Source organism: Notolepis coatsorum (assembly GCF_963971535.1).
Source record: "Notolepis coatsorum genome assembly, chromosome: 6".
In the NCBI taxonomy this organism is placed as follows: domain Eukaryota; kingdom Metazoa; phylum Chordata; class Actinopteri; order Aulopiformes; family Paralepididae; genus Notolepis; species Notolepis coatsorum.
The window spans coordinates 89,224,322-89,234,549 of NC_140170.1; the positions used below are offsets into that span (position 1 = coordinate 89,224,322).

At 43.2% G+C, this 10,228-nt stretch overlaps 1 protein-coding gene across 1 annotated transcript; it reads left to right on the forward strand.

Annotated features, from left to right (window-relative positions):
* Positions 1-573: 573 nt before the first annotated feature.
* On the forward strand, positions 574-8,711 carry cyp24a1 (cytochrome P450, family 24, subfamily A, polypeptide 1; the record flags this gene model as incomplete). The annotated part of the gene is made up of 11 exons (XM_084316596.1): positions 574-837; positions 1,008-1,198; positions 1,305-1,398; positions 1,522-1,615; positions 1,917-2,008; positions 2,948-3,059; positions 4,002-4,147; positions 6,180-6,346; positions 7,242-7,320; positions 8,004-8,201; positions 8,601-8,711. The coding sequence occupies 11 exons, from the start codon at positions 574-576 to the stop codon at positions 8,709-8,711; spliced, it is 1,548 nt and encodes a 515-aa protein (XP_084172722.1).
* Positions 8,712-10,228: the final 1,517 nt, after the last annotated feature.

Consider the following 10,228-nt stretch of genomic DNA (forward strand, 5'->3'; position numbering starts at 1 on the left):
CTCACACACACACACACACACACATACACACACCATAAACAAACAAACATGCGCAGTTGCGCACGCAGGCAGGCACAACAGAAAGGCAACGAGAGCTTGATATGGATCAAATATTTGCCCACGGTGTCGAAGTGTGTCAGTAGTATTTGCTCTGCCAAAGTTTCAGTTCTTCCACGTGGTTCACGCGAACCGCGTCACCTTCGCTTAGGCCCATGTGTTTATTTATTTATAATAAAAGGGGGGGGGGGCCGGGGGGCGAGGACACTTCCTCTATCCGGGGTCATTCGATCCATCTCAACGTGGATCCATATATGAATGGTGGGCTCGATCCCTGATTGGTTCGGTGCACGATAGGAATCAACACTCTCGGGGTATATAGGGCTAGGTGACAGTTCCAAGAAACAAGAAACCCCGAAAAGACAATTGCCGCGCAACTAAACTATTATTTTATTTTACCTTTATTTTACCAGGTAGTCACTTGAGATCAAAGATCTCTTTTTCGAGCAAGACCTGGCCATTATTCTGAGCCATTATTCTGAGCAGCCAACTATTTAGTCATAGTACGAACAGAGGATGAGGGCACAGATACAAAAAGTACCACAAATTGTAGAGTTCCTAAAGAAGAAGTCGGTGGGACTTCAGCACTTCAAGCCCACCTCGTCTGTAGTGTGTGTGCTGGAGAAGGATGCTGTGCGTCAGGACGCGCGGTGCCCACACGCGTCCTCCTCCAGAGCGCACGGTATAGATGCGCTCCCGGGACCCACCAACTGGCCCCTGGTCGGGAGTCTGATAGAACTCCTCCGTAAAGGGGGTCTGACCAGGCAACACGATGCATTGGTAGGCTGCGACGAATATTATACTCGTTATATTTATTATGATTAGAATTAAACAGCAAACTTATTACAAGGTGGCTTGACTTAGTTTTGTGTATATATTATGGTCAAATGTTTTGTGACGCATATACATTTTCCCCTGTTGATTACTGAATACATTATGTCTCTTTTCAGGTTGAATATCATAAGAAATTCGGGACGATTTTCCGGATGAAACTGGGCTCATTTGAGTCGGTTCACATTGGCGCACCTTGCTTGCTGGAGGCGCTGTACCGAAAGGAGGGGAATTACCCACAGAGACTGGAGATCAAACCATGGAAGGCATACAGAGATCTCAGAGACGAAGCTTACGGACTTCTTATCCTGTAAGTAGCCTTTTTTTTCTTCTTCTTTTTAGTGTGTTGTTAAATGACGATAAAGTCAAGTTATAGTAAAAAGTTAGTAACTGAGGAAAAAAACTATTCTTTTCAGGGAAGGGAAAGACTGGCAGAGGGTAAGAAGCGCTCTCCAACACAAATTGATGAAACCAACGGAGGTTGTGAAACTTGATGGCAAAATAAATGAGGTAGGTCGTCTGATATCTGAATAAGTCAGTAATTAAATTAAAGTAATAAATTAGACATAATAACCCCATAGCGATTTGGTTGAACTTAAAGAAAGTAATTTTTTGTTTTAAAAAAAAAAATAGGTGTTGAGAGATTTCGTTGCCAGAATTGGAAAGACGAATGTCCATGGGAAGATTGAAGACTTGTACTTCGAACTGAACAAATGGTCGTTTGAGAGTAAGTAATGTTGTTTTTATTTTATTTTATATGCTTGTGTAATAATACATGTTATGATTGTACAAAAAAAGTATATTTATGGCATTAAGGCATACAGTTATTCTATTTTGTGACTATTATTTATGCATAGAAAATGAAATAATATAGCCTACAATTATTTCACTGGAATCAGTTCATGCATAGCCAAAGGATACTGCTATGTAGAAGACATGGCTATAGTATCCTACTAGGATTTGATGGTCCTGTATATATAGGCTGTTCTCACCAACTGAATCTAACCGCTGGTCATCTTATCACGCAGCCATTTGCTTAATCCTTTACGACAAGAGATTTGGGCTGCTGCAAGATAATGTCAACGAGGAGGCAATGAACTTCATCACATCTGTAAAAACAGTGAGTATGCCTGTTATTCCACACCGCAAATAAGACCCCCCCCCCCCCCCCCCCCACACACACACACACACACACTATCACAGCAGTGAGTGACAGGTGCTGTAAAGGAGGACACGGGCACTTCAGGATGACCTCCCTGACACTGAGCCAGGTTGTAGGGTTGACTCTCTAACATACTGTATAGTAACAGTTCACCAGGTTTACCCCACTAAAGGTCAGCTGAGCAACAGTCACTGATGCAGCAATCCACTATACTGGCCCTTTCAGTGCAGGGATTTACTGGGACAAACCAATCACGTCCACAGCCGGAGATAATGGTATATTTACAAAGGTCTTGCTGGATACCGAGGACATCAGGGGAAGACCTTTGAAATTACTCTGTGAAAGATTTTTAACGAGGATAATGATGATTATAAATGTTATATATCTGATGTGCCCCTCTCTCTCTCCCCTCTCTCTCTCTCCCTTCCTCTCCCCCCTCTCTCCCTTCCTCTCCCTCTCCATCTCTCTCTCTCCCTTCCTCTCCCATCTCTCTCTCCCTTCCTCTCCCCCTCTCTCTCCCTTCCTCTCCCCTCTCTCTCTCCCTTCCTCCCCTCTCTCTCTCCCTTCCTCTCCCTCTCCATCTCTCTCCCTTCCTCTCCCCCCTCTCTCTCCATTCCTCTCCCCCCTCTCTCTCCCTTCCTCTCCCCTCTCTCTCTCCCTTCCTCTCCCCTCTCTCTCTCTCCCTTCCTCTCCCTCTCCATCTCTTGCTCTCCCTTCCTCTCCCCTCTCTCTCTCCCTTCCTCTCCCTCTCCATCTCTCGCTCTCCCTTCCTCTCCCCTCTCTCTCTCTCCCTTCCTCTCGCTCTCCATCTCTCGCTCTCCCTTCCTCTCCCCTCTCTCTCTCCCTTCCTCTCCCTCTCTCGCTCTCCCTTCCTCCCCTCTCTCTCTCTCGCCCTAGATGATGAGCACATTTGGCATGATGATGGTTACACCAGTGGAGCTTCACAAGAGCCTGAACACCAGAACGTGGCAGGACCACACTGAAGCCTGGGACTGCATCTTCAGCACAGGTATACAAAAGCCACCACCACCACCACCATCAACCTCACCCCCCTCCTGACCTCCCCAACACACACACACACACACACACACACACACACACACGCACACACACACACACACACACACACACACACACACACACACACACACACACACACACACACACACACACACACACACACACACACACACACACACACACACACTCATCAGCAATCATTTCACCATACCCCCCCCATTCCACGCTTTCTCAGCATGTGCCACCCTATTCCTCCATGACGTGTGACCTACAAACCACTGTGAGCATGAAATGCACTTTAGGTTAAATGCAGGATTTGGGGAGGGGGGGTGTTTGAACCGGGTGCCTCCGCTATTCATGCACTTGGTGCTCTTGCTGAGTTGTAGTAAACTGGATGACCTAAAGGGGAAGAACGCTGCCAAATATTTGTAGTAGCAGGAGGAGGGATGAAGCGATAGAGAGGGAGAAAGGGGAGGGAGGGAGGGGGGGAGGGAGGGAGGGAGGGGGGAGCGGGGTGTTTATGAAAAGGTTGTTCTTCATAAGTGGCTTTTATGGTGGCTTTTACACACACACACACACACACACACACACACACACACACACACACACACACACACACACACACACACACACACACACACACACACACACACACACACACACACACACACGATGTCTAGAATTCCATAACTGTCTTTACCGTAAGTGGGTAGATAACCAAGATGAGATTAAAACCAGTACATCCGAATAGTCACTCTATACATCCTCCCATTGGCTTAAGCTCTAGTGAATAAAAGGCTAGCGAAAGTAAACTATTCCGGGGACCCCCTTGGAACCACCTCAAGGACCCCACTTTGAGAACCACCGATCTGCACAGTGTACAATATTATCTTTTTTTCTCTCCTCACATACATTTCTCTCCTCCTCTCAGCCAAAGTCTACATAGACAAGAAGCTGAAGCGCTGTGCCACGGGGGCCGCGGACGACTTAATCAGTGACATCTACCGCAACAGCTCCCTGTCCAAGAAGGAGCTGTACGCCGCCATCACAGAGCTGCAGATAGGAGGCGTGGAGACGGTGAGAGCAGAGTCCAGTGTCGTAGTCGAGTCACTAAATCTCGAGTCCGAGTCGAGTCTCGAGTCCCCAGTGTTCGAGTCCGAGTCACCAAAGAAGAGCCCGAGTCGAGTCCCCATTACCCTAGTCCAAGTCCAAGTCATCAAGGTTGAGTCATCTCCACTCTGGCAGTTAAAGAGCTGACATACAAATAAAAAAAGGTCTAATGTTACATTAAACATAAAATGTATGACACAGCGGTCACCATTTAAAAGGGAGTTTATTTACTTTGTGACACAATAGCCAAACAAATGCACTAGCCATCAATATCTTATGCCAAATGATTAGGGCCTATTACCAAAAAAACAGTATTTATCAATTAACAAGTCCGAGTCCTCGTCTGCACCTTCCGAGTCCGAATGCAGTCAATGCTCGAGTCCAAGTCCGAGTCATCAGTGCTCAAGTCCAAGTCGAGTCACGAGTCCTGAAAATCAGTCCTGGACTCGGACTCGAGTCACAGTCCCTCCGTACCCCGTTTACTCATGTCCACAGAGCGCCTCAGACGAAGACCCGCGTAACTCTGGCGTTTAGGTTCTCGCTGAGTCACATGCATTGTATTTGTTCATAGTTAAAGACAGTAGAGGGTGAATATTCTCTCTATAGTGATGTATCACATTCACACTCCAAGAAAACAGTATACAGTACATTATTACAGTATACAGTACATTATTACAGTATACAGTACATTATTACAGTATACAGTACAGTGTTACAGTATACAGTACATTATTACATTATAACACTATACAGTATACAGTACAGTATTACAGTATACAGTACGTTATTACATTATTACAGTATACAGTACATTATTACATTATTACAGTATACAGTACGTTATTACATTATTACAGTATACAGTACAGTATTACATTATTACAGTATACAGTACATTATTACAGTATACAGTACATTATTACAGTATACAGTATGTTATTACATTATTACAGTATACAGTACATTATTACAGTATACAGTACAGTATTACATTATTACAGTATACAGTACATTATTACAGTATACAGTACATTATTACAGTATACAGTATTATTACATTATTACAGTATACCGTACATTTTTACAGTATACCGTACATTATTACAGTATATTATTACAGTATACCATACATTATTACAGTATACAGTACAGTATACAGTACACAATGTGACCCCAAATTATACTGCCAATATTTTCTTCATAATGCAAATAAAAGAAAACAGTATCAGATGGTCCACATACAGCAGCACCTCCAACAGGTTTACGTCGCCAAGCATCCTCTCCATGATGAGGCACTGGAACGTGCAAGGGGCACCGCTCAAACTGATACCACCCCAAAGGGCAGATGAACCATGAACCATTTACTGCCAGTCAAACAATCTAATGCGTCATGGATGTGAGGGACAGTGCTGGTCTGGGATGGTTCTCTTGCTCAAGGTTCTGATCTATGCACATCCGTATGGTCCCATAAGAATAGGAGAAGAGTATGGGCTGTGAGATTCCGTTACAACGCCGGTACCCTATAATATATTTTCAAATGCGACAGTCAATAATATAAGGAGGGAGCTGTAATCAGGTCTATACCTGAAGAAATGTATTAAGATGTTACTCTCTATATCATGGAAAATATGGGAAATATACTGAAATAAAAATGAGAAATAACAGACACCCTACACTCCTAATGCATGTACAAAATCTCACAAAAACATAGTCTATGTATTTATATATAGGATATTAATAATACCATAACCCCAAATGGTATTGCCAATATTCTCTTGGTGCCACCTGCGGGTTGATAATGCAAAAAGAAATAAAAACACCATGATGCAAGAATGAATCCATAAACAAAATATACAGTGTATCCTTTGAGGTGCTCAAGAACATTCCTCCTTGTAGAACCCCACTCTGGAATGCACTTATAGTATGGTACATGCTTCACTGAACTGACATCTCTCTCTCTCTCTCTCCCTCCTTCCCTTTCTATGTTCATATTTTCTAGACTGCCAACAGCATGCTCTGGTTTATTTTCAACCTGTCCCGTAACTCTGGCGCCCAGAGCAAGCTACTGGAGGAGATCAGAGCGGTGGTGCCTGCCAACCAGGACCCGTGCGGGCAGCACATCAAGAGCATGCCCTACCTCAAGGCTTGCCTCAAGGAGTCCATGAGGTACAATGCAACCACCAGCTCTGTCCACCTACAGAGGGGGGGGGGGGCAGCATCGGGGGAACTCTCTGGTTACATAAACGTCAAGTTATTAGGAGACAATAACTAAATGTTATTAGACAGTATCTCAGGTGTATAATTGTGGTAATGTACCTAAGGAAGACAAACCTCTACCAAACTGTAGAATGTAGAATAGAATAGAATAGAATAGAATAGAATAGAATAGAATAGAATAGAATAGAATAGAATAGAAGTACTTTATTGATCCCGAGGGAAATTCAGCACCACAGATCGCTCACAATAAACATTTAGGTAGTTAAAAATCAAAAATAAGAATAAACATAGTGTAGATATAGAAGACGAAGTGTCCAGCCCTCTCGACACAACGGTTACAGTGTAGATGAATGCCCCAAGAAGTTAGATCACTCCTGCTACAGTACACAGGGCTTTGGGCCGAAGTCAGTGAGCATGTGTTGTATAATCAAGTTACCACGGTGATCAAGAGGGAAAACACTCACACGCATGCATGACTGACTCAAAAACAATCTTCATGAGATATGGGGAATGCATGACTACCAACTGCCAGTTGGCCCCAGCTTAAAACCAGCGGTACAGTCACGTTCAAATCACTCCAACGTCTCAGAAGCCCATCCCCCTCCACCGCCCCACAACCTTTCTTATGCACATAACAAGTGATTTTACATGTTATTTAAGTTTAATACCCCAACTCCCACCTGGAATGTATATATCATCTGACAGGGGATTATATCTCACCTCCTCTTTCCTTTGGAACAACAGTGGAGGTATATTTAATGGACCCTAACCAGCTTAAACATGTGTGTCCTGCTTTTTACTTCAATGAGACTTTTCCCTTTTTCTCCCTCTCAAATTCTTGCAGGTTATCGCCATCAGTTCCATTCACGAGTCGAACCTTGGACAAAGACACCGTGTTAGGAGATTACGCCATTCCCAAAGGAGTAAGTGGATTAGTTCTGGTTCACCGCACGCGGCTGACATTAGTGGATTACACTCTAGTATCAATTTACATTTAATTGACATCCAGATGAGGCGTGCTGTGAACAATCCACTCGTGTACTGTACAAAGTCTGAATGGGGCAATTCTACGAGCATCTGTTAAGCAGCTAACTGCATGATGAATGGATCAGATTCACTGTAACTGGGTATGCACTGATTGAACTTTACTCCTGTAGCTTTTCGTACAGTAATTTGATTGAATAACTCTTACTAATAACTGAATAACTCTTACTAATAACTTAATAACTCATATTAATAACTTAATAACTCTTAGGGAAGGAGGGGGGATTCTTCTTGCATGCACATCATTGCTAAGGTAGTGTGATCTGGGTAAGGTAGTGTGATCCTCCCATGCGTTACACTTCCCCAGTGAGAGTCCTCGCTGTCTGGCTGCTGGCTGTCTCCTATGTATCAGAGGAAGCATCTGATAGACTTCAGGGCTCCCTAGACCGACCAGTGGGGGGGCACATGCGCGCAACGACCAGGAAGGGGAGGGGGGAATTGGCATAATGACTAAATTGGGATGGGAGAAAATACAGAAAAATAGGAGGAGAAAAAGTGGATAAAAAAAACCAAATGAAAGATCTTTTTACGCGTTTTCTTTCAATTCCTTTCCCTTCTACAGACAGTCTTAATGATCAACAGCCATGCGCTCGGCTCCAACGAGGAGTACTTTGACAACGTGAAGCAGTTCAAACCTGAACGCTGGCTGAGAGAGAACAACACCATCAACCCCTTTGCCCACGTGCCCTTTGGCATTGGCAAGAGGATGTGCATTGGCCGGCGGCTGGCCGAGCTACAGCTGCAGCTGGCGATGAGCTGGGTAAGGCTAGCCTCGATGGGCACAGATTAAATTCATGACATAGATAATGTTTTTGTATTCATTCTATGGTTATTTTGAGTTACGGTCTGAAATGTTACTACTATGGACAGCACCGGTTAGTACAATCAGGTGATATCACCTATGGAGATGTATACTGTTTTTCTGATTCTGACTGATCAGTACAGTGGAAAAACAACCAAGGTGACATCACTGTCCCAGTGATGTTTGCATCTAAAGTGTCTATGTTAAACTGAACTAGAAAACACAGTGAGAAACCGATGGCTAGGTAGCTACTTGTCTGTCTGCTTTTGATCAAGTGATATTTTCTCTCAACCATCTACCTGAGTCATCAAATCAACTAACTCCCATATCCGCCTCTCCTCTCTCTCTCTCTACCAGTTGGTCAGAGACTATGAGATTGTGTCGACAGACAACAAGCCACTTGACGTGATCCATTCCGGACTGCTGGTCCCTAGCAGGGAACTGCCGGTGGCCTTCATCAAGAGATGAGGTAAAGAGAAAGTTCATACTTCTTACCTTTTAGACAACATAGATCTGAGTCTAGGCTCATCATGCTCCTTCAAGTGGAAGTTAAGATCTAGAACAGAGGTGCAGGGATCTAACGTGAGGTCCAGGGACCCGCAGGAGTCCTGGAGGAAATGTCAGGGGGCATCTCAGTGGGGTCATTTGGGACAGTTTTGAACCCACTATCATATGCAATTTTCATTCATTGGAGGTTAGCACAAGTGTCATTCTGATCATAGGTTTCATTCTGCTCACTGTGGTCTCCCCACCTACTGGGATAAGAATCACATTGAATGGGTGTCCATGATACAACGCAGATCTTGTGGGTCTTTGATATGATCAAGTTGAGGAACCTCTAAACTACCATCACTGACTAGGTCACCTTGACGATCTCTTCCATTATGGTCTGAAAGGCGAACCTAGATCAACACTCCTCTGAAACTGTGAGAAATTACCTGACCTAAGCCATTAGGCAAATAAGCAGAGATGTGAGATATTCTATTTGCATTAAATGTTTCTTTTTGTTTCTTTCCTAGGTCCCGTATTCATATATCGGTGGACAATGCAACATAAACCTGAGAGCTCTGTTGCCATGGCCTTGAGCTTCCTGTGACTCCCTATATTGCTGCTCTGTAAATAGGACAAACAAATATATATATATATATAAATTAACATGTAGTATTATGTAATCATGCCAGAAATACCTCAAATACACACACATAGTAGGCTATATGTGTGTAATATATAAATATGAACTATTTAAACTATGAGTTATAATAGAACACCAGTTTTTATGTACAAAGAATGATGTACAGAGGCAGCTGCCCATCGATCTTAATGGAATGTTCTCACTTAAGAAATAGATACATTTAGGTCTATTAAGAAATAGGTCAATTGATTACTTTATATGTTTGTATGTTTTATCTCCTTGTATTCTAAGTTATGCATATAAATCACAGTATATGTTGTTTATTTTTCATTGTGTATAAAGTGCAATGGTAGTATTTGAATGATGTACATTGTTTTTCTTAGAGAAAATATTTTATTCACATGAAAATAAATAAATAAATAAATGTATTTCAAACATACAAATTATTGTGTGGTTCTCTGTCTTCCAACATGGCTGCCTGTTAACATAGCAACCATTACAATAATTTATTCCTGCCCTCTTGCACTGATTCTTCCTTTCAAGTCTGGTTTGACAAAGGGATAACCACTTTTAATGATCTCTACGACCAAGGGACTTTCATGTCTTTTCCAGACCTCGTAAAGAAATTCGACCTTCCCAAATCCCACCTGTTTCGTTTCTTCCAAATTAGGCACTTCACACAGAACCAGAACCCCAAATTCCCTAGTCGGCCCCCTGAAACCCTTATAGATTCACTAATGGTTCTCAACCCGGCTAATCTCCAACATCTACAACCTGATTAGCTCCGCTACGGATACCCCAGGAACTGGCCCTAAGAACTTGTGGGAGCGGGAGCTGGGAATTGAATTGTCTG